The 23886-nt window shown below is 47.2% G+C and overlaps 1 protein-coding gene across 1 annotated transcript in view; it reads right to left on the bottom strand.

Moving 5' to 3' along the window:
• Window positions 1–6757: 6757 nt before the first annotated feature.
• ELAPOR1 (endosome-lysosome associated apoptosis and autophagy regulator 1) overlaps window positions 6758–23886 on the bottom strand; it is a 111618-nt gene continuing 94489 nt past the window's right edge. Inside the window, exons 9-22 of the mRNA XM_049765669.1 lie at window positions 22527–22704; window positions 21450–21578; window positions 20860–20950; window positions 17245–17350; window positions 16876–17013; window positions 15616–15879; window positions 14336–14509; window positions 12464–12644; window positions 12157–12253; window positions 11589–11690; window positions 9428–9554; window positions 9166–9344; window positions 8407–8572; window positions 6758–7037 (exon numbers count right to left, since the gene is read on the bottom strand). Coding sequence (XP_049621626.1) covers window positions 6969–7037; window positions 8407–8572; window positions 9166–9344; window positions 9428–9554; window positions 11589–11690; window positions 12157–12253; window positions 12464–12644; window positions 14336–14509; window positions 15616–15879; window positions 16876–17013; window positions 17245–17350; window positions 20860–20950; window positions 21450–21578; window positions 22527–22704 — 2001 coding nt within the window. The 3' untranslated portion in view covers window positions 6758–6968. The remainder of the gene's footprint in view (window positions 7038–8406; window positions 8573–9165; window positions 9345–9427; window positions 9555–11588; window positions 11691–12156; window positions 12254–12463; window positions 12645–14335; window positions 14510–15615; window positions 15880–16875; window positions 17014–17244; window positions 17351–20859; window positions 20951–21449; window positions 21579–22526; window positions 22705–23886) is intronic.

The raw sequence follows: 23886 nt of genomic DNA, 5'->3' as shown, positions 1-23886 counted from the left end.
ACGCACTGCGCATGCGCACTGGCCCCGCCCATCTGCGCACGCGCGGTTGTGGGAAAGGCGCCATATTTGGAGGCGTGGCCTTGAGGAGGGCGTGGTCAAGTTGGGCGTGGCTTTCCGGCCTGCCATCTTGGGTGGTACTGCAGCATCCATCCTCCCTCTCTCTCTCCAGCTTTTTTTCCTGCAGGGAAGATCTGACTGCTTCCCTCCTCGTAAAAGCCTTGGTTTGGCTTCCTTCTCCCAATATGTGCGAGCTCCTCCAATTGATGCCAGATTCTGTTTGACTAGGTTGGTAGGAATCTGTGCTGATCTTGAGACAAGATGACTGTATATATATTCTTTAATTTAATTACTTTTTTAAAATTTATTTAAAGAAAGTGCATCACACAGTTGACATAACTGATCATAATACATTTATATGCAAAATTCTGTTTGACTAGGTTGGTAGAAGTTGGTGCTGATCTTGAGATAAGATGTCTGTATATGGGCCCGGAGAGATAGCACAGCGGGCGTTAGCCTTGCAAGCAGCTGATCCAGGACCAAAGGTGGTTGGTTCGAATCCCGGTGTCCCATATGGTCCCCCGTGCCTGCCAGGAGCTATTTCTGAGCAGCCAGGAGTAACCCCTGAGCACCGCTGGGTGTGGCCCAAAAACCAAAAAAAAAAAAAAAAAGGATGTCTATATATATTTTTTTTAATTAAAAAATGCATCACACAGTTGACGTAACTGATCATAATATATTTGTTTTTAGGAAGACCCAAAGCAACATAATTTTTTAAAAAGATAGAAAATTTAAATAAAAAGATGACTGTATTTTATCTTTTTTTTTTGTTTTGTTTTGTTTTTTTGTTTTTTTGTTTTTGGGTCAGCACTCAGGAGTTACTCCTAGCTCTATGCTCAGAAAACACTCTGGCAGGCTCCGGGACCATATGGGATGCCGGGATTCGAGCCACCATCCTTCTGAATGCAAGGCAAACAAATGCCCTACCTTCATGCTATCTCTCCGGCCCCTGTATATTTTATCTAATTTTATGGCACACTGATGCTGGCTCAGAGCTTACTCCTGGCTTCTGCTCAGGAATCACTTCTAGTAGTGCTCAGGGGAAACCATATGTAATGTGATTCTCGAATCTGAGTGGAAAGGATGCACTTAACCTCTGGCTCTAGTTCTGGAATCTTTGACAAAGACATGAGTCTTTCTAAGGGGCAACTGTTTAGTAGATTAAAGATAGGAGATACAAGGTACTTGGTCTTTTTTGAACAAAGATTTCACAATGTTTCCATTTTAGAATGGTTACACCTTTCACAGTGAAACATTCTTAATTTCTGATGGGAACCAAACTATAGAATAGTGTCCCTAAAAGAACAAGATAGGATCATCCTTCAACCCTACAAAGTCCTGGCTTCAGTGCCCTGAAGTCGTGTGCCAAGGTCTTTTGGTTTGGTTTGGTTTTGGTTTTGGTTTTTTTTGGCCACACCCGTTTGGACGCTCAGGGATTACTCCTGAGCTCAGAAATCACCTCTGGTTTGGGGGGGGGGGGACGACCATATAGGATGCCGGGGGATCGAACCACAGTCTTTCCTAGGCTAGCACGTGCAAGGCAAACGCCTTACCTCTAGCGCCACCTCTCTGGCCTCAGGTGTGCTAAGGTCTTTTTGATCTTAGGTCACTTGCATGGACTGCTGTGACGAGGCTACATTGTTCTATCCTGGCCCTGCAACAGGCCTTTGCAGCCAGCTCTGAGGTGAAGATGAAGCTAATCCAATGATAACATTAACAGCAAGAGATCCAGGGAAGGAAAGGCGTCTTTTGTATTTGCTCCCCTTCCTGGTTCATCTTGCAGACAAAGTGAGATATAAAATGTGGGAAAGAATATAGGGTGCTGTAGCCTCTGAAGCCTGTCTTCCAAGAACTTGAAGTTTCTTGATACTTCCAAGTGCAAAATGACATCATGACAGTGAAAGCACTGCCCATTCGGATCGTCTACTAAGTGGTCTTCAGTTTGCACTGGGTTCAGATCTAGGGAGGAGGCCAATGGGTCAACCCTTTAAGTAATCCCTCAGTGTAACTGGAATGGTGACCTTAAAGTTCTGGCCTCTTCAAATTCTCATAAAAATTCTCATATTGGGCCAGAGAGATAGCAGCAGGTTGGAGCACAGACTTTGTATGTAGGTGGTCTGGGTTCGATCCCTGACATTCATGGTCCCCTGAGCACCAAAGCACCAAGCCCTGCTAGATGACTTCAGCTATACCATTTCCTTCGGGATATTATCCAAACACAACTTACAAAACCCTTTGTGATGTGTCATGTGCCAGCATCTCTGTTACATACATGCCATCATGTGTTATCCTGAGTCAGGAAAATAGCCAGTGCAAGTGGGACGTATAAATGATCCAAGTCACAAAATACTCATCTTTTGGGCTGGAGTGATAGAACGGTGGGTAGGATGATTGCTTCTATGTGGCCAACCCAGATTCCATCCTCAGCATCTCTTTTGGTCCTCTAGGTACCACCAGGAGTGATTCCTGAGTGCAGAGCCAGGAACACACCTTGAGTACCACTGGATGTGGCCTCAAAAAAACCCAAAAAACAATGTTACTTAGCTTCTGAGTGAAAGAATGTTCTCTTGGGGCCAGAGAGATAGTATAAGGGTTAAGGTTCTTGCCTTGAATATGGTAGACTCCAGTTCAGTGCCGGGAGCTGCATATAGTCATTCTCCTGTGCCCCACCAGGAGTGGTTCCTGAGCACAAAGCCCTAAACAGCCAGTGTGGCCCAAAAATCAAAAAATAAAAATGTTCTCCTATGCAGAGATCATCACTTCTAAGACATTACACCTGTTCTTTGTATGAAGCACATGCTGTGTTGTAAAAAGATGTTACAGATGTTAAAAACCCTAAAAGGTGAGAATAAAGACCAAGACTTGTGCTGTATTGTTTGGAGCCAAGAAAACCCAGGATGAAGAACCAAGCGACTGATCATGTCCATCTAATTATAAGACATTTACATAAATAAAATGGCACCCTTCCATGCCTTTTGCCATGGTAACTTCTGGGAGTGGCCAAATATGGTCAGAATCTGGGTTATCCTTTACTCCAGGAGTCATCCTCCTTCCCTGAAACATCATGTGACTTTTCCATCTTTAATTATTAGCCCTATTCCCGTACTTACATAACCATGAAATTTGTATAGAAATGGTGCTATGCTCTTTGGAATATGCTGTACTCTGACTCTTAAGAATGTAGTATTACTTTTAGTCCTTAATAAATTTTTTGGGGGGTTGTTTGGGCCACACCCAGTGATGCTTAGGGGTTACTCCTGGCTATGTGCTCAGAAATTGCTCCTGGCTTAGGAGACCATATGGGATGCTGGGTATTGAACCAGTGTTCGTCCTGGGTCAGCCACGTGCAAGGCAAACACCCTGCTGCTGTGCTATCGCTCCAGCCCCAATTTTTTCAAACTTTTTATTATTTTTCTAGTTGGCTTTGAATTCTTTCCTGTGAAGGAAAAACAAATCTGGCACCATTATAGAATCTGAGGACTGTAATAACCCTGACCAAGCACTTCCCGCTGCAGTCCTGCCTCATATTGCTCTGTCCTAGAAACTCAAACTCCCCTTTCTTGCCTGTGAGGGTTTTTTTTTTTTTTGGGGGGGGGGTTTCATACCTGGCAGCACTCAGGGGTTACTCCTGGCTCTATGCTCAGAAATCGCTCCTGGCAGGCTCGGGATACCATATGGAATGCCGGGATTCGAACCACTGTCCTTCTGCATGCAAGGCAAGCACCCTACCTCCAAGCCTTCTCTCCAGCCCCGAGGTTTTTTTTCCTTAATATTTTTTTTATTGGTTTTTGGGCCACACCCAGTGCTGCTCAGGAGCTACTCCTGACTCTGTGCTCAGAAATCATTCCTGGCAGGCTCGGGGAACCATATGGGATTCTGGGACCAAACTGAGTTCATCCTGGGTCGTCTGCGTGCAAGGCAAACACCCTACTGCTGTGCTATCACTTAGGCCCTTGCCTCTGAGTTTTTAATGCCTGTGAGCTCCTTCCATCAGCAGTTTTTTTTCTCTCCTTTTTATTTATTTATTTATTTATTTATTTATTTATTTATTTATTTATTTATTTATTTATTTATTTTTGGTTTTTGGGCCACACTGGCGATGCTCAGGGGTTACTCCTGGCTCTCTGCTCAGAAATCACTCCTGGCAGGCACGGGGACCATTTGGGATGCTGGAATTCGAACCACCATTAGTTCTGGGTCAGCGCTTGCAAGGCAAATGCGCTACCGTTGTGCTATCTCTCTGGCCCCTCTCCTGTTCTTTTAAATTGGTTCCTTCTTCCTAGAAGTCTCTCTCTCTCTCTCTCTCTCTCTCTCTCTCTCTCTCTCTCTCTCTCTCTCTCTCTCTCTCTCTCTTTCCTTTCTCTCTTCTCTTCTCTCTTTCTCCCCCCCCCCCCCGCCCCCCCAATGTTCTGAACCTTTCAGTTCCCATAGCAATTTTATCACACGCTTTCAGGAGAACCTGACAATCTAATCTTCAGTTCTCAGCTCGCCTGTTCCCTTATTTCAGAGAAGCACATCAACAAAAGAAGTTCATGTTCCCTTTAAAGATGAGCCTTTTAAAAATAACACAGGTTAGGGAAAGCTGCCAGGATGGGCAGGGTGGTTTGAACAAGGTGTCAATTCTCTTATCACACTGTACCCTTTGGAAATTGCATTTTATATAGACAGGTTAACCAGCACTACCATGGTTTCAGATTCTCCTTGATTCATATCTTCTAGAGTTAACTTTTTTTGTGTGTGTGTGGTTTTTGGGTCACACCCGGCAGTGCTCAGGGGTTATTCCTGGCTCCAGGCTCAGAAATTGCTCCTGGCAGGCACGGGGAACCATATGGGACGCCAGGATTCGAACCGATGGCCTCCTGCCTGAAAGGCAAACGCCTTACCTCCATGCTATCTCTCCCGCTCCTAGAGTTAATTTTTGTTGTTGTTGTTGTTGTTTTGAGGGGGAGTCCCAAGCTTCCAAGCAAAGTTCAAGCAGAGTCCATTCTGGCAATTTTCAACCCAGGGTTCAAATCCTACAGTTTGATGCTGCTTGGGCCCAGCAGTGCTAGGGGCCAGCAGGACCACCTGGGAATGCTTAGAAATCATTGGCATTACAACTTGTTGGTATTGGGGATCCAGGCCTTTATGAACCAGGTATGCAATATATTTTTGGTTTGGGGGCCCATTCCTAGGGGTGCTCTGAGTTGGTGCTAGGACCTGAAACACACACACACACACACACACACACACACACATACACACACACACACAACATACACACATACCCTCTGAGCTACAGGGCAGGGAATTTTTACTACTGGCAATATCTCTTTGAATAAAAGCTATTTGAGAATAAGGGTTGGGAAGGAGGGAGGGGGCATTGGTGGTGGGAATGTTGCACTGGTAAAGGGGGTGTTCGTGACTGAAACCCAACTACAATCTTGCTTGTAATTGTGGTGCTTAAATAAAGGTGATTTTTTTGGGGGGGGGCCACACCCGGTGCCACTGAGGGGTTACTCCTGGCTATGGGCTAAGAAATTATTATTCCTGGTTGGGGGACCATATGGGATGCTGGGGATCAAACTGAGGACCATCCTGGATCAGCCACATGGAAGGCAAATGCCCTACCACTGTGCTATCACTCCAGCCCTTAAATAAAGATTTTATATAGGGCCCGGAGAGATAGCACAGTGGTGTTTGCCTTGCAAGCAGCCGATCCAGGACCAAAGGTGGTTGGTTCGAATCCCAGTGTCCCATATGGTCCCCCGTGCCTGCCAGGAGCTATTTCTGAGCAGACAGCCAGGAGTAACCCCTGAGCACCGCTGGGTGTGGCCCAAAAACCAAAAAAAAAAAAAAGATTTTATATATATATAAAGGATATCCAGCCTTGGGGTTTACCTGGTTTTCTTAAGTGTCACAGTTTAAGAAAGTTTAAGAAGTTTAAGAAAATAAAAAGAGGGTCAAGTGAGAATTGATACACGAGAGATTGGACCAAACAAGGCACATGCTCCACCACTGAGCTACTTCTTTCATTAAGAAAACCCTGCATGGGTTTCTTAATTAACTTTCTCCTTTAGTTCTTTGCCCAGGGGCCACATCTGGCTGTGCTTAAGTCACTTACTCCCAGTTCTGTGCTCAAGGGTTCTTCCTGTTAGTGCTAGGGGCCCAGAGCTGGTATTGAGAGTTGAGTTGAACCAGACAACCATGTGCAAGGCAAGCTCTTTACTCCCTCTCCTATCTCCCTGACCTAAGACTTTTCCTTTAGTTCTTCTAATGAGAATATGAATCACTTAAGGGAATGATATACCATAGCACAATGGTATAAACAAATACCTTAGTGTAATACCATAGCATAAATACTTCCTTTATGTCCCTTTTTGGGCTTCAAGCCTTTCTTGACCTGGGCCTCACTTACCTTGTCCTCCCCCTTGCTAGCTTTCACACCCAGTTTGAATTGGCTAGCCAGGAGAGTTGAATTTAGGCTACCAGCACACACAGAGGGGTCCAGGAGGGGCCAGTCCCTGCCTTCATCCCCAGCCTCTCTATGGAGATGGTAAGCTGAAGGCATATAACCAGGAAAACTTCCAGTTGGCCCTTCCCTTCAACAGAGGCTTGAGAAAAGGGTTTTCAATTCAGGGAGGTGTGATGAGTGGAAGCAGCTCCAGCGTGGGTACTGGACCTTTTGAAAACCAAGTTGCAGGCAAGGGAGTCATATACATACAAATTACGGGTATATTTGGCAGGTCTGAGGCAAGCAGAAAGAAGGGTTTGGTGTTCCATAAAAAATAAAAAACCAAAGCAAACCACAAAGATCAGCAATTCAATCTTCTGATAAGGCCACAGTGAAGAGGGTGTTGCAGGAAGCTGGCACCCCCAAGTGCCACAGGTTTGCAAGGTGACGCCACTGGGAGGAGGCAAGGCAGTGCCTCTTACAGGTCCATGTCTGGGCCTCCCGATGATGTCTTCAGTGGCACTGAATCAAATCCATCAGGCGTTCTCTGAAAGAGAGATGGTGACAGGAGCTGGCTGCCACAAGGGCACAGGGTGGGAGCCAAGGAGAGAAAAGGAAAACAGGTAACGGAAGGAAGCCTTCTGGAAGGCCTACTCTCTCAGGCTATTCTTCTTCTTGATCTCTTTAGTCACAGGAAGAACAAAAGCTTTCCTACTTCCCGCTTTGCCTCTTTGCTGAATTCTACAAGTTCAAGGAAGACTCATGGATCTCAGGGTAAATTGCTCTCCTCTTGGTTAAATATATATGCGTTTATTATTATATATTTATGTGTGTATGTATATATGCATTTATTATGATATATTTATGTGTATATGTATATATGCATTTATTATATATTTATGTATATATATTATGTATATATGTGTATATTTTATATATATAAGCCCAAGGCCAAGGAGTGGCCCTAGCACTCAGCACAAAGGGAATGAAATTCAGCTACATAACCACATCTTCCTTCACCTTCCCTCCCCCTCTCTACCCTCCCAGACACTTCATCTTGGATGAGTGGGTTCAGGGCAGCAATGGGGTATAGGTTTGAGGGCCATATCCTGGGAAAAGCTACTGGGATTTGCCCAGCTGGCTTTACATCCAGTGATGACGTCTGTGCTTCGTTTATGAGCTTCAGACTCACTCGCCCTCCGGCCTCCGCAAATCCAGCTCTGCCAGCTGGGAATTGTTTCCTGTTGAGAACAACTGGGACTGACTGATGACTCAGACCCCCACCTTCAACTTAGGACCAGACATCTAGAGGACAGCACCCCATCTTGGTCCAAGAAGAGCCTGGCTACTCTTAGAAATGGATTCATGAGGCTGAAGAGAGTAAAATGGGGAGGGCGCTTGCCTTTCATGTAGCAGAACTGGATTCAAACCCTGGCACCCCATGTGGTCCCCCAAACCTGCCAGAAGTAATTCCTGAGCACACAGCTAGGAGTTAGCCCTGAACATCGCAGGGTGTGTCCCCAAAACCAAAGACTAGGGCTGGTAGAAGAGTGTTACAACACAGTTGTAACAGGTCACAGTTGGTCTTTCATCTCTGCCTCCGTTCCTCTCTGCCCCAGGCACCCTCTTCCCTCTGCATCAAAGACCAGGATGGTGGTAGCAACTGATTGTGACTGGGCTCAATGATGCTTCTGGAGATTTGTAGGATAGAGGGCCAGTTGGAAGAGGATGGACCTGGACAGGAATGGCTGTGAGCCCCAATAGAGGGAGGGTCTACTGTCTTAGCAATACACAAGAAAATAGCTGGAATTTTTAAGGTGCAGGAACAGAATAGAATGGGCAGCAGAGCAGGGGTCCCAGCGCATGGTAGGCTGTTCAATATCCCAGGACCGGGGGTGCATAGCCAAGTTCCCTACCTTGGAAGTGAATGATTTGATCTTCCCGAAGAGTGACTTCTTGCTGGTGAAGATGAGTTCATCCTCTGCATCCTCGCCCTCCATGATGGCGCAGCTATCGGCTGCAGGCAGGTCGTAGTCCTTGAGGTTGGCATTCATCACCAGCTTGGAATACTTGTACTCTAGTCTGTGGCACAGACATGGGGAGAACAGGCAGGAGGCTATCAGGAGATACCTAGAGATGGCCACAAACAGCTGCACTGCCTTAAAAGGCGGCCCAAAACATGGGATCAGGCTGAGCCTGGAGCTAGGGAATCTTGGTTCTTAGTTCAGCAGCCATTTGTTCTAAGTGTGCCTATTTCTGAGATCCAGGCCCTTGACTTGCTTCCCCCAGACCCAAAGACGGGTCATGGCCAAAGGTTGCTCCTGAGCACAGAGCTAGGTATAGCCCAGAGATGCCTTCAATGCCACCCAATATCCCCACCCTTCTCCCCATCCCAATACCACTGGAATCAGGAAAACCATTCCTTTGTGTTGTAAATAATAAGGACAAATCAAGGCTACTCTTTGCCTTTTCTTTCAAGATTCTAACAGTCATGTAGAGATTCCATTTGGCACCATCCCTGTCCAGGACGATGACACCATAAGTGGCTTGAAAGATCTCTCTCTGGTCTGTGGCCAATTGTCCAAAAATATTCCAAAGCTTATACTCTGGGACTTTCCAAGGTCAGGCCCTGTCCATCCCTTCCCAAACACCAATGCTAGCATCCCATTAGATACTTTTGGTTCTTTTTCCAAAAGTAACAGGTCAAGACGGTGAGTAGGATGGCAAGACAGGTGCCGGTGGAGATGCCCACTTTCAGCCAGAAATCGATGGTTTTGCAGATGGTGACTCTCTGCTCAGGCAGGGAGATGCCTCCGGCACATTGTTTTGGTTCTCGCCATACATAAGTCGTTTTCTGTAGAGAAGGGATAAAAAACAAACCGTCAAACTCAGTTACCAGTTATCACCTTCCCTCCTCCCCTAGATGGGGACAGCTACCTGGATCCCGGCCACGCAGCTGCTGACGATGGCATGGTAGTCAGCTGCTGAGCAGAGTGGGCAGGCGGCCACGCTCTCCCACAGGAAGTGGAAGCTACAGCCATCACAGGTCCCCTCAGAGCAGGCGCTGGCAGGGTTAAAGAAGACAGGAGTGCTCATCTTCTATCCATATCAGTGGGGAAAATCCAGCTGGAGTCCTGCCATCTCATAGCTGACCTGCATCATTCTCTATTGGCTAGTCTGTGGGCCCCACCAGGATCCCTGCAACTAGTTCTCTTTTTGGGGGCCACATCTGAGAGTGCTCAGGAGTTACTCATGGCTCCTGGCAGGTTTGGGGGACCATATAGGATGCCAGGAATTGAACCCTGACCCATCCTGGGTTGTCTTCGTGCAAGGCAAATGCCCTATTGCTGTCCTATCACTCCAGCCCCACAACTAGTTCTTATATGAGTTAATTCTCCCAGTCACCTGGTAGGAATAGGCCTTCTCTTCCCCCACTCCCACCCAGGGCTTCCCTGGGGCTATGCATGGTGTCTGGGAGCTGGCACATCTCTCTAATTAACCACTTAGAGGTGTCTGCTCTCCCCATACATGCAGGACATTTGGCAGAAGGCAGTCTTCTGGTGCTTCCTCAGGGATGGATTAAGAATGGACTTTAGGGGCCAGCGAGGTGGCGCTAGAAGTAAGGTGTCTGCCTTGCAAGCACTAGCCAAGGAAGGACCGCAGTTCCATCCCCCGGAGTCCCATATGGCCCCCCCCCCAAGCCAGGGGCAATTTCTGAGCGCTTAGCCAGGAGTAATCCCTGAGCATCAAACGGGTGTGGCCCGAAAAACCAAAAAAAAAAAAAAAAAAAAAAAAAAGAATGGATTTCTGGCTCTTTGGGTATTAATATCACCGTTTATGACATAGACTGCTGCTGTGTTAAGATCTGCTTGATTCCCTGTTCTACCAACCGTTTATTAGAGTTGCAATTCTCAGACCTTCCTCAAAACTCAGGAATTACTCAAGCTATTTGGGGTGGGGGGCTGTTGTGATAGTACAGTAGGCAGTGTGTTTGCCTTGCATGTGTCTAACCCGGGTTCCATCCCCAGCATCCCATATGGTACCCAAGACTGCCAGGAGTGACTCTTGACTGCAGAACTAGTAATAGTAATAGTAATAGTAATAGTAAGCCCCAAGCACTCTGGGTATGGCTCCAAAACTAATATATGTTGACATTATGTGGGAAAAAAGTGGGGGTAGGGTACTATGTAGTAATCAAATTAATTCTTGATTTAGTGCCTTGGCAGTTACACTCAGGACTGGGGCTTTTAGGGTTTATTTTGTTTGGTTTGGCCTTTGAGTTTTGGGTTACACCCGGCGAAGCTTAGGGGTTACTCCTGGCTCTGCGCTCAGGAGTCATTCCTGGCGGCACTTGGGAGACCATGTGGAATGCCAGGGATCCAACCTGGGTCGACCACATGCAAAACAAATGCCCTACCTGTTGTACTATCACTCCAGCCCTGAGAGCCTTTAGTTATTTAGGCGATTCCTAGCATCAACAAAACTTTCCTCATCCTAATTATACAAGTATATTCCAAATATCCTGAGAAGTCCTCAAGTGCCTCACCTAATCCTCATGATAACCCCCTGAGGAATTTAATTATTGCTTCATTTTCTAGATAAGGGAGAGGCCTAAGGAAGGAAAGAAATGAATCCATGGTTACGATTTAGATTTTGTTGTCAAACTTAGTTGTCAGCCACTGTGCTCTGTATCTTTCTTTCCCCAGTATGGCCTGGGGATGTGAGGAAATACTTTTCTCTCTGCCACATTCTTTTTTGGGGGAGCTTTGGGTCAAACCTGGCAGTATTCGGGACTACTCCTAGCTCTATGCTCCAAAGGGACTTCTTATAGTGCTCAGATGCTGTGTAGTGATTGGGGATTTGAGTCAGGGTCCTCCAGGGGGAGCCAGGCAAGCACCTTAACACCATATGATCTTTCTGGCCCTCTACCTTGTTCCTGTCACTTGATGGAGGAGGATTGGGAGACATGATTATGTCCCAAGAGCTCCTGAGAAATCCTTATGTGTCTCATTTAAAAGTTGTAGGCCTGTTTGTTCTTTTAGCACTTTTCCTCTGAGGAAGGAAGAAGCCTGTGGAAGGGAGATGTGGAACCCTTTACCTGGGTATTGATAGAGTTCCAGGGACAGGTTTTAGCGGACTACATCGGACCCGAACGGTGGCTGACCTCCCGGAACTGCAGGACTTGGTCACATCACTGGATCTGCAAAGAAAGCCCCATTGCTTGTTGATGAAGAGTCACTCATTTGTGCCACTGAAGAGCCAACAAGTGCAGCCAGCATGGATCAGTTCCCTCACTTGGGGAAGTCACAGCATGGGCTTTAGTATGACATTCCAGGGTGGGTGTATATGAGGAGAAGAGATTGGGAGATCCTAGCCAGTGAAAACAGTGGCCTCAGATACAACTTGTGTAGGCCTAAGTCATGTAGAGTCCCACATGTGTGAAAGGAAGATAACTATGGGGACTCCTGGTTCTTTTCCCTGCTTCTAGGGCCAGCATGCCCTTACTGATACCCAAAAAGCTGGGCTCAGGAGAGCCTCAACTTTAGCTATCAGTTCTGGGCACAAATGCTAAATCTGGGATTCATTCTGGTTTGGGGCAGATAGAAAGGGATGTAGCAGAAACTGTAGGGGAAGTGGGGAGGAGCCCTCTATTTCACTTGCTTCACCTATAAAAGAAGATCACATCCTGGATTCCTGTGGATTCTGGGGGGAAGAGTTCAGCTGGGGACAGGATTCCATCCAGAGTTATATCTGTTGTCACTCCTGCCAATGGAGAGCACCCAATTAGTTCTCACTTGAGGTGAGATATGGACTCCACTCTGGTATGGAGTCACCTGGAAAACTCCTGAGGGACAGCAGCCAAGATGGGTCAAAGCCCCCAGGGGAATGGAAAGAAAACAGGTCTGGGGCCTTTCACCTGGAACCTAACCTGTTGGCTACGCTCTCTTTCAGTCATACTGTGGGGTCACTCACCCAGTAGGCGGTCGGCAAGGCTGACAGGCTGCAAGGACACAGCGGTCTTATAGCCTGTCACCAGTGGTGGAATGATGACAGCCTGGCAGATGTAGGCAGAGATGACTTTGGAGGAACCCACTGCACCTTCAGGGACCCGGAGGTCAGTGACGTTGTCAGTGCACACGGCCAGTTTCTTACCCTGGGGTGTGTGACAGGGGCATGGATGAAGGAGGGAACAGTCAGAGGTACCCCCAAAAGGGAAACAGTGGGGGTTTTTTAGTGTTTTTTTTTTCACTTTTACTCTATAGGGTTTCGCCTCAGATCTAATTGTGAGCAAATTAATGAGAAAAGAAGCCAGAATTAAGGCCCAGGTACCCTTGTTTCTGGAACTCTGGCCTAACCCTGCCCTCTTTTTCCCCCCAGTATTTTCCTTCAAATCAATGGGAAATATAGGGTGAGCTGTGATTGTTATGGAGGTTGCTGATGTAGAGAGCTAATCTACCTGCCCACCTGTTAAGGACCTTCCCTCCTCATTTTTTTCTAGACAAGACACTGAAACATATAATTGGATTTTTCTTTTCTTTTTTTAATTTTAATTTTTGGTGTTGAGGTAACACCTGGCAGTGCACAGGGCTTACTCCTGGCTTTGCACTCAGGGAGCACCTTGAATGGGCTTGGGGAATCATGGGATGCCAGGAATCGAACCAGAATTGGACACGTGTAAGGCAAACACCCTTCTCACTATACTATTGCTCCAGCCTGTTTATTTTATTTTTAGGGTCATACCCAGCAGAGCCTCTTGCCTGTAAAGCCTGTACTCAGACCCTTGTACTCTCTCTCTAGCCCCAGGGGTTCCTGTATTAATCTAATCACCATAGACATACCCTTCCATGCATGTTACAGAAAATGGGAAGAAACTCAGTGAGGGCCTCTGTGTCAGGACCTGAACACCATATAGAGAAGAAACTAAAGGTTCAGGATGCTTTAAATTGGTCACCTTTGAAGCTGACTTTCCAGCTACGACTCATGGCTTATTTGTGATGGAGTAACTCTGCAGTAGGGGTAAGGGGCTTTATAGTTCTCCGTTGGAATTTTGGACCCTAGGTATGTGCAACTGCATGACAAGGCTTGCTGATAAGATTCTCTGCGTAACTGATAAGGCCTGTCATGCTATTTACCTTCGTACTACTAGGAATATATGGAGGTGAACCAAAACCCATTTTTTGTTTTTGTTTTTGGGCCACACCCGGTGACCCTCAGGGGTTACAGCTGTGCTATTGCTTCAGCCCCTGAAAACCCATTTCTTTTATCCATTTATTATTACTCTCTTTTACTGTTTAAAAAACAAGTGACAAGCACTATTCTCTCCACACTCTGCTGTTTGAAGGAAAACAATTTCCTCCTGGCTGGTTTTCACTCATCAGTTGGAGGGACTGAGGGCCAGGTAGGAACAAATAAGAACCTTGTGTGTGAATGCTTTTATTTTCTTCATTAAAAATTTGGAAATTGGGGGCTGGAGAGATAGCATGGAGGAAGGGTCTTTGCCTTGCATGCAGAAGGATGGTGGTTCGAGTTCCGGCATCCCATATGGTCCCCTAAGCCTGCCAGGAGCAATTTCTGAGCAGAGAGTCAGGAGGAACCCCTGAGCACTGCCGAATGTGACCCAAAAAAAACAAAACAAAACAAAAAAAAAAAAAAAGGAAATTATGACTTGGACGGAAGTTATAACGAGAGGAAAGAAGCCTCTGGGATAACAGTCATTTGTAATCCCTTAAGTCTCCAGAAGTGCCTGTGACTTTTTCCTGTGTCCATGTCTGGGCTCTGATCTATGGGTATCCCCTTGCCATTCCCATGCATGGAAAACTGTGCCCTGAGCCCTCTGCCCCTTACCTCGTTCCCACAGAGACTTAGAGTGAAGTGATGGAAATACTTCAGCCCTTTGGAAGTGAAGCTGGGTCCTCCAACCAGAGAGGTCGTATTTGCCAAAGCCCAGAAGTTGTAGTTGAGAGTCTGGGAGGGGGTTTTGACTGAGAAGGTGCAGTCGTTGTAGCATAGAGAATGGATCTGAGGGGGAAAGGACACTTCAGGCTGTGGCTGAGGTCGAGCCTCCTCCCTGCCCAGGGTAGGAACTAACCTTCTATCCCTGCCTTCACCCAGCATGTGGGGGTGAAAGAAGAGGAAAGCTAGGATTAGGGAAAAGGTGGACCTTAAGAGAAAGGAGTTCATGGGCATCTTGCCACTGAAATCCAGATGGGGCTTCTGTTTCCCATAGACCCTTGTAGAACACTTGGAGCGCACATGCACTGTGTGTGTGTGTGTGTGTGTGCCTATGTCTGTGCACACACATGTGCATGAGTTTGCACCTTCACACTCCATCCCTGGCACCACTAGGAACATAAGAAGATGGTCAGGTAGGCTCCAAAGAGATAGGCAGGGGTCAGTCTATTGCTCAATTTATGGTCGTGCTGGAAGAAGGTATGAACCAGCCTTTTAGGCATGTGGCCATGTGTTGTGAGTAACTGGATCCAAGTTCAATTGAAAGTACAACTCCTGGTTGTTGGACTGGGTCAGAGTCAGATGGTCTATGGGGCTGACATAATGTCCATCTGCCCACAAAAAAGACAACACTGGGGTCGGAGCGATAGAACAGTGTAGGGCATTTGCCTTGCATTCGCCGACCCAGAGGTACCTGGGTTCAGTTCCTGGCATCTCATATGGTCCCCCGAGCCTGCCAGGGGCAATTTTTGAGTGAAGAGCCAGAAGTAACCCCTGAGCAATGCAGGGTGTGGCCCTTAAAAAAAAAAAAGAAATAGAAACCCTGGAATGTTGGGCTCTGGCAAAGGAGGGAAACAGCTCATGCTCCTGACAATAGGTCAGAGGGAAGGAGACTAACACTGAACCACAAGCTTCCTTCCTCCTTCTCTTGAGGTCTCTGCATTGATAGCAAGCCACCTTTGGGCCAAGACTCAGACCTTCCTTTTCTTCTTCTGTCCATGACAGGCCAAGGTCCTGACAACCAACTGCTATAGACTCAAGGCTATAGCATCTCCAGATCCCCTCTTAGGAGCGTGCTAACTGGGGTGAACCTCTCAAGAACCCTGTGGAAGACCTGGGACCCTTGTGGGCTCCATTCAGAGGCAAGGACTAGGTGCAGGGCATCCGGCAGGCACCTTGTTGCTCTGGGTTCCCGGACCACAGGACATGCAGGCTTGGACACCATAGGGCTGGTGGGCTTTCAGGATCGTATTTGGAGGACACGAGTGGCAGGTTCCTGACTCTCGGTCAATGTAGTAGCCAGCAGGACAAGAGGTGCAGGAGGAGCCCAAGTCAGAGGCCTCCAGGGCACAGGGACGACAGTAGGACGCCACCCCGTGGATGACATTGGTGACATTGATGGAGTAGATCTTGGCGACATCGTTGGTGTATTTTCTGCCCTGCACACAGGAGACAAGAAGGGCAGGCAAGGAGGGGCCTGAGGCAGCAGACTCAATTGGGTTCTTGGGAAATGATAAAGAGCCACTTCATCCCGCTTACCCCATGCTGCTTGAGCAAAACCTGAAAGCATTCAACTCCTTTACTCACTGAACAGTAGCTCTTTATGTATACTTTGGGTCATTTAAAAAAAATTTAAAAGGATGCACAGAATTATTTAGTGCCAGAGGGGAAATATGCAGTGGACTCTATTATATGGGCAAAAGAGGCCTTTTCTTTGTCAAAGAAGTATATTTTTAGTGACATGAAGAATATAGACAATATAGGACCATAGAGATATATGGTACAGCGAACCAGACCAGATTTGATTTCTGGCAACCCATATGGTTTCTGAGCACTTCCAGGAGTGATTCCTGAGTGCATAGTTAGTAGTACTCTATAAGGATTCTCTGAGTAGTAAGGTGTGACCCCAAAGCAAAAAAAAAAAAAAAAAAAAGTATAAAGTATATTCCAGATGTTGAGGTTCTCTTTAGAAGGGAAAATTATGGGTTATTTTATTTCTTCTCTCTTGTCTCTTTCTATGTCTAAGTTTTGTTTGTTTGTTTGTTTTAATAATCCTGAATGATCTTGAGTTAAGAAAACCAGATATTTTGGTTATTATTATCTTGTTTTGTTTTGATTTTAGTCCATGGGGGCTTGGGGGAAGAGTTGCTCCCTGCTCTGGGTGGTGCTGGAAATTGAACCCTTGTGCTCAGAGTTATTAAGGATAGTCAAAGCAACAATAGGTTGAGTAGGGCTGGCCTTACCCTAAGGCAGAACATCAGTGGAGCAGCTCACCGGAAATCCTCTGAACAAGGCTCCAACAGTGCTCCTTAGAGGACTGGAATGCACTGTCTCTGCCTGGCTGGCTAGGAACCTTCAAACCCTTGGGTTCTGGAGGGATCGTAGCTAACACTAGGAAGCCTCTTTGTGGGTCTTGAGGGTGCGGAGGAGCTTACTGTGTCATGAAATGTGGTTCTCTGGAAGGCCCAGGTGAAGCTCATGGTCGCATTCTCCTTGATGACAAAGGTGAAAGACTGCTTGCCTTTGCTTCCTTTCCATGTCTCCACAGGAGTGTTGGTCCGAGAGTTCACACCCTGAGCCCCAGACAGACACTTGAGAAGGATACATGGGCTGGGGGCACTGAAGGGTGAACAGGGGTTCATCATGGTGGGACAGACTCAGGTTAGGCAGTAACGTGCCCTGACGCCAGCTTGGGCCCTTGCTGTGTGACTTCACTGCAAGCTGGGAGAAGCCTTCTGTGGGTGCACCCCAGGGGCAAAGGGCTGACCCACTGGTGATCCACAAGCAAAGAAAGGCAGACATACCACCATGAAGTAGAGCTCACAGTTCACAGAACAGATGGTCTCGAAGATAAACGTGATCCTGGCCACCTCTTTATTCTCAGTGTCTGCCAGCATCGACTTCGGAGGTCTTTTTTGGGGGGGGACATAGATGAAAAGCCAGTTAGTGGTAGAGCCCCAGTGGCAGGCATGGGTCTGCTGGGGTCTAGGATTAAGTTCAGAGACTATAGGAGAGAGTGTGGACTTAGTCCAATTCTGCCATTCTCGCTTTGTGACCTTAACTTAGCCCAACTATCACTTCCTCCAGTAAGACTGAGGGCATGATATTTCAGATTTGCCTCTTGTCACTGTGGTGAGAGCCCAGGGTATAGAATTAATGTGAAAGTTGGAGTTAGAGAGATGGCTCAGCGGACTGGAGCACAAGCATGCAAGAGTCCAGGTTCCGTTCCTAGGACTGCATGGTCCCTGGGCACCTCCCGGATGACTCCTGAGTACAGAGTTGGGAGTAGCCCCGAAGTCTAACCGGGTGTGGCCACCCTGAATAACAACAACAAAATAGTAAAAAAAAAAAAAGTGGAAGTGCTTTGCTGACTGCTATATAATAGCACATTGTGCATGCATTCTTTGGCCAGCAACACCAACTGCAGACAGAGCTCTATAGACATGTGGCCCTTAATCCCCAATCCAAACCCAAGGAATCACTCCAGGTTGGACCAGAGTGATAACACAACAGGCAGAGAGCTTGCCATGCATGTGCCGGACTTGTTTAACCCCCTGCACCCTACACGGTTGGATCTTAGAGCCCTGCCAGGAGTGATCCTAGAATGCAGAGCCAGAAATAAACCCTGATCATGAACAGGTGTGGCCCAAAACAAAGCAAACAAACACCCAAAAAAGAATCCGCAGGTTCAGGCCAGTCCTAGGCAATAGGTGAATACACTCAAGGCTTGCAAAGAGAGATTACAATCACCGAGGTCCCGTCTGTCTGTGGCAGTGGGCACTCTGCCCATTGAAAAATATCTTTTGTGGAATATTATCCCTCCCCCCAATGCTTAAAGTTTGCTCTCTTTGCAAACAAAGAATTTATCTGTTCGGTTCTGAGTAATGTAAATTAAGATGGTAAGGGGAATCTTTTTTCTTTTTCTTTTTTTTTTTAAGGGGAAGTTTGGATCACACCAGTCTGGGGATAGAAGAACCCAGGTTGACTACATGTAAATAAATGCCTTCCTTAACTCACCGTCTCACCATACTATCTCTTTGGCCTGGGAATTTGTTTTTTAATTTTATATTATAGTTAACTTTTTTCTTCTTTCTTTTTTGATTTGAGGTAACATCTGGCTGTGCTCAGGACTTGCTTCTGGCACTGGAGCTGCTACTTCCAGCTCAGTATTTAGTGGTTTCTTCTGGTGGTGATTACTGGTAATTCATGTGGTGCTTGGGATTGTACCCAGGTCTCCTGCATTTGAAACATGTGCTCTAGCCCACTAAGCTCTTTTTTGGGTTCTGAGAAAGCTTTTATTTATTTTAATAATTTCGGGGCCACATCCGATTATGTTCAGGGGTAACTAGTTCTGCACTAAAGAGTTACTCCCTGTTGGTGGACCAGATGGGATGCCGGGAACTGAACCCAGGTTGGGCACATATAAAGCAAGTCCCTTACCTACTGTACTATTGCTCCTGCCCCTCCAGAAGAAAGTTTTTTGTTTGTTTGTTTTTATTTTTTTGGCTCTACGCTCAGAAATCGCTTCCAGAAGGCTCGGGGGACCATATGGGATGCCAGGATTTGAACCACCATCCTTCTGCAAGGAAAACGCCCTACCTCCATGCTATCTCTCCGGCCCCCAGAAGAAAGCTTTTAAAGGAGAGAATGGGGAAGCCAAATTGGCAATAGGATGGGGCCGGAGAGATAGCATGGAGGTAAGGCGTTTGCCTTGCATGAAGAAGGATGGTGGTTCAAATCCCGGCATCCCATATGGTCCCCCAAGCCTGCCAGGAGCGATTTCTGAGTGTAGAGCCAGGAGTAACCCCTGAGCAATGCCGGGTGTGACCCCCCCAAAAAATTGGCAATAGGAAAACCCAATCTTTGATTCTCCTTTCTTTTATGATGGGGAGCATCCCAGTGGATTGGGGGGCTATTAGGGCCACTCCATGCCAGCACTTCGGGGCTGTGTAATACCTGAGATTGAATTTAGGTCTATCTCCTTAGTCCTAGCTCCCTCAATCCTTTTGTCTTTTTGTGTCACCCCTAGTGGTCCTGGGCAAATGGGGGAGGGTGCTACTTTCAGCTTATTGCTCAGGAACACAACTCCTGGCAGTGCTGGGTGTCACAAGGTGTAGGGATCAAACCCTGACCTCCCACATTCATAGCACATGCTTAGCTTGTTCAGCTCTCTTTACAGTTCCTCCTCATCCTAAGAGCATGAATGAGCAGAAGTGTTGGGCTGGGATTGAGAAATCCAATTATGACTTTTCTTTCATTGGCTTGCTCCAATTAATCGCCACCTACGCAGCAGACTATCATTCCCACTTATTTTACAGACAATGACAAATCTGAAGCCCGTGAAGACAAGGTGACTCTTCCAAGTTCACAATTAGAGCTTTTAGTCCAGTATGCTTTCCACCATGCCACACTGCCTGCAGTGATGTTTTAGTTTGACTAGTTGGTTTTAGTTTGGGGGACACACCAGCAGTATTCATGACTCTTATGTTCAGGAATCTCTCCTGGTTGTGTTTGGAGGACCATATGCAGTGCTGGGGATTGAACCTGGGTCGAGGATGTGCAAGGCAAGGACCTTAACCACTGTGCTATCTCTGGCTCAGTTTATTTGTTTGGGAGCTGCACTTGACAGTGCTCAGGGGACATTATGCTTGGTGGGATTTGAACAGAACTGTAGCCAGAGCCACATATTTTAAAGTGATGTGTCTTGGGGCCAGAGACATTATGCTTGGTGGGATTTGAACAGAACTGTAGCCAGAGCCACATATTTTAAAGTGATGTGTCTTGGGGCCAGAGAGAGAGAGCATGGAGATAGGGTGTTTGCCTTGCATGCAGAGGACGGTGGTTCGAATCCCAGCAGACCCATGCCTGCCAGGGGCTATTTGTGAGCCCAGAGTCAGAAGTAACCCCTGAGCACTGCCCGTGGGACCCCAAAACCAAAAACAAGAAAAAAAATTAAGTGATGTATCTTGAGATCAGAGATATCATACACCAGGTAGGGTGTTTGCTGTGCAGGCACCAAACCTGTTTTTTTTTTTTTAGGTTTTCGGCCACACCTGGTGATGCTCAGGGCTTACTCTTGGCTATGTGCTCAGAAATCGCTCCTGGCTTGGGGGACCATATGGGACACTGGGGGATCGAACCACGGTCTGTCCTAGGCTAGCGTGCACTTATCACTTGCATTACCCCTCCAGGCCCTGATATTTTCACCTGATGTGGAGGAGGAAGAATTTAACTAACTTTTCAGAATCAAAGAGCAGCAAGAAAGTCAACCATGAAGCATGGAATGCAGCATTTACACTCCCCACGCCCAGCCCTTTCCACACAGGAAACTGGTATGTACGCAAATAGCTGTCGTCAACAGCATTGCAAAGTATGTGTGACCTGGTAGCCTGGGTTTTGCTGTGGCCCTCATTCCTTACCTAAATCCTGGCACCACAAGAGTAAGGATCATGAAGTCATTGTCTGAGGCACCAACAGCCGTATAAATGTGATCTCCAGCCACCTCCCAGCCTGCAGAGGGAAGGGGGAGAGAGAGTATGCGCAGGGTCACTGGGAGGGAGGGAGGAAGGGAAGGAGAGGGAGGGAAAGAGGGAGGAAGAGAGGGGGAAAGAGGGAGAGGAAGAGAGGGAGGGGGAGAGGGGGAGACAGAGAAGAGAGAGGAAAGAGAGGAGGGGAGAGAGAGAGAGAGAGAGAGAGAGAGAGAGAGAGAGAGAGAGAGAGAGAGAGAGAGAGAGAGAGAGCGAGAGCACTACTATCCTTTGAGGCAACACAGCCACTACCCATCAGGAACCATAGCACTCCAGACTATGTTTCAGTTCAGGTTCTGTCCCTGAATGGGGGGTTGGCATAATATCTTCCCGTGCAGAGTGGAATTTTTAAGGAAATGCCTGGTCTATATTAGCATATCCTCCTCCAGACACAGGTCCAGAGAGTTTTGTGAAATTGGAACCTCCCACCCTGTGGGGATGGGGTGAAAGAGAAAGAGAGGAGTGCCAGGAGAGGCCATTACCTGTCATGCCCTTGTACTCAAAGTTGATCCCGCTGAGCACGGTGGTCTCCATGTTCAAAGGTAGAGTGTTCCACCACTTGTACTCGAATCCCACGGCAGGCTCTGTCCCAGCAGGGCAGCGACTGCAGACTAGGGGAACATAAATCGGCACATTCAGTGCTATCTCCCCACTGCTTGTAGCTGGTGTTCCACAGAGGTGGGGAGCCCAGCAGTGGGTTGCTGAGCTCTTTGGCACAGCAGAGTCAAGTTTATTAAAAAACACTATTACTTATTAGGGCCAGAGAGATAGCATGGAGGTAGAGCGTTTGCCTGGCATGCAGAAGATGATGGTTCGAATCCCGGCATCCCATATGGTTCCCCAAGCCTGCCAGGAGCAATTTCTGAGCCTAGAACCAGGAGTAACCCCTGAGCACTGCTGGCTATGATCCTCCACACACACACAAAAAAAAAATAACCACTATATATATATTTTTTTTTTTTGAATGGGGTTGACTTTCCAGCAGCACATGAGAGCATGGAGGCCCTCCCAACAATTCTCAGCCGACCAGAGACAATGCTGCTTGGGTGCTGCAGAGTTTGGGAACCAAACTCCATCCATTTGGAACCCCCTAAGCCCTCCACTATCTCCCTGACCCTGAGAAACATTCTTACAATGTAGTCATGGTCAACAGCCTACCCACTATGTTCCACCATCATAACTCCCCAAACTTAGATGCAGCTTTAAATCTGATATACTCATTATATTGAAAGGTTGCCACCATTTCATCAGTAAATACAGTCACACTCTAGTCGAGCCCCTTTTTGCATTGTTACTGGTTCTGGTGACCTCAGACTAGTCACCCCACAACCACCAGACCTTCTCTCTAGAGTCCTAGACATATTCTGGAAGCTTCTGTCAGGACTCTGGTTTGCACACAAAACCCATCAGGCCTTTTGTGAACATCCTTCTCAGAGGAGGCCTAATCCCTCCCTGGTCCTTCAGGATCCACGCTCAGCTAAGCATCTGAGCACCCAGGCAGCTTGTGTATGTGTGTGGAGGGTGTTGGGGTGCACTGAGAAGGGCAGGAATGCTTTTACCAGAGCCATTGGAGTAGGAGCCGTAAGGGCAGGGCATGCAGGTGCTGTTGGGGGTCTTGAAGAAGCCGGGGTTACAGGGCGGGCAGATGGTCTTTACGCCTGAGGCAGGCAGATTCACTGCCCCCTCTAGGTCCTCCGAACAGATTTTTGGTTGGGCCCATTTGTACATGAGCTGAGTCTGCAGAAAGGGAGAGAGTGGGATTACAGGTCTTTTGGAATTCATCTGAGGGATGGGGTGGGGGGCAGATTATGGCCAATAATGAACAGCTCCAAGCAAGATAGGGAACTTTGTTCTGGTCACTCCTATACTGTTAACAGAGGCCCTGAGCATGGCCAGGTGTGACCCTTATTAAAAATAGAGAAAAGGGGTTTGGAGAGATAGGGTACATGCCTTGCATGTGGCCAACCCGGGTTAGATTCTCAACATTCCATATGGTTCCCTCTGAGTACCACCAGAAATAATTTCTGAATGCAGAGCCAGGATTAACCCCTGAATATGGCTGGATGTGGTCCCCCCCCAAAAAAAAAATAGAGAAAATAATTTAGAAATTTTGTCTTGCACATGCAGCTGGTCTCAGGTACTGTATATGTTCCCCAGAGCCTTGTCAGGAGTAAACCCTGAGCACTGCCAGAAGGAAGGAAGGAAGGAAGGAAGGAAGGAAGGAAGGAAGGAAGGAAGGAAGGAAGGAAGGAAGGAAGGAAGGAAGGAAGGAAGGAAGGAAGGAAGGAAGGAAGGAAGGAAGGAAGGAAGGAAGGAAGGAAGGAAGGAAGGAAGGAAGGAAAACTTGGTCAATAAGTAACCAACTGGATGAAGAATGATCTAATGGGGCTACATGTGACAGAGGGAAGGAGATGGACAGTGGTCCCCAGAGAACCTTTGATTTCAATGTAGGAGCTCATTCTTACTACATCACAGAAAAAAGTGGCCTAATAAAAATTCAAACATAAAGAGGCTTGAAGTGAAACCCTGGGACTGACTGAGTGAGTGTTCCAATGTGTTTCCAGGAGTCTATTAATTTGTTTGTTTTTCTGTGTCTAGAAAGCTGAGAGCATCTGTGAACCAGAGCGCATGACTCTGACTGAGATGGGTGAGACATGACCTCAAGGAGGACCCCTTAGCAAAAATGGCAATCACGAGTCACAGCACCCTTAGATAGAAGCATAAACATCAGGATAAGAGGAGAGATACTGTCATAAGGGACACACTTCCCACAGGAGCCTCAGGAGCAGCGGACAGTCTACTGGCTGTCACATGGGTTCATACGGGGTGACCATGGTCAGCTCAGAGAGCTCTTACATGTATGTGTCCTCATGGTGGAAGCAGTGGCACTGATGGAGCATGAGAAGGCATTTACGAGAG

This window comes from Suncus etruscus, chromosome 19, assembly GCF_024139225.1.
Source record: "Suncus etruscus isolate mSunEtr1 chromosome 19, mSunEtr1.pri.cur, whole genome shotgun sequence".
NCBI classification, from domain to species: domain Eukaryota; kingdom Metazoa; phylum Chordata; class Mammalia; order Eulipotyphla; family Soricidae; genus Suncus; species Suncus etruscus.
The sequence above is the reverse complement of the archived record's forward strand: the minus strand, read 5'-3'. Positions and strand labels throughout refer to the sequence as shown.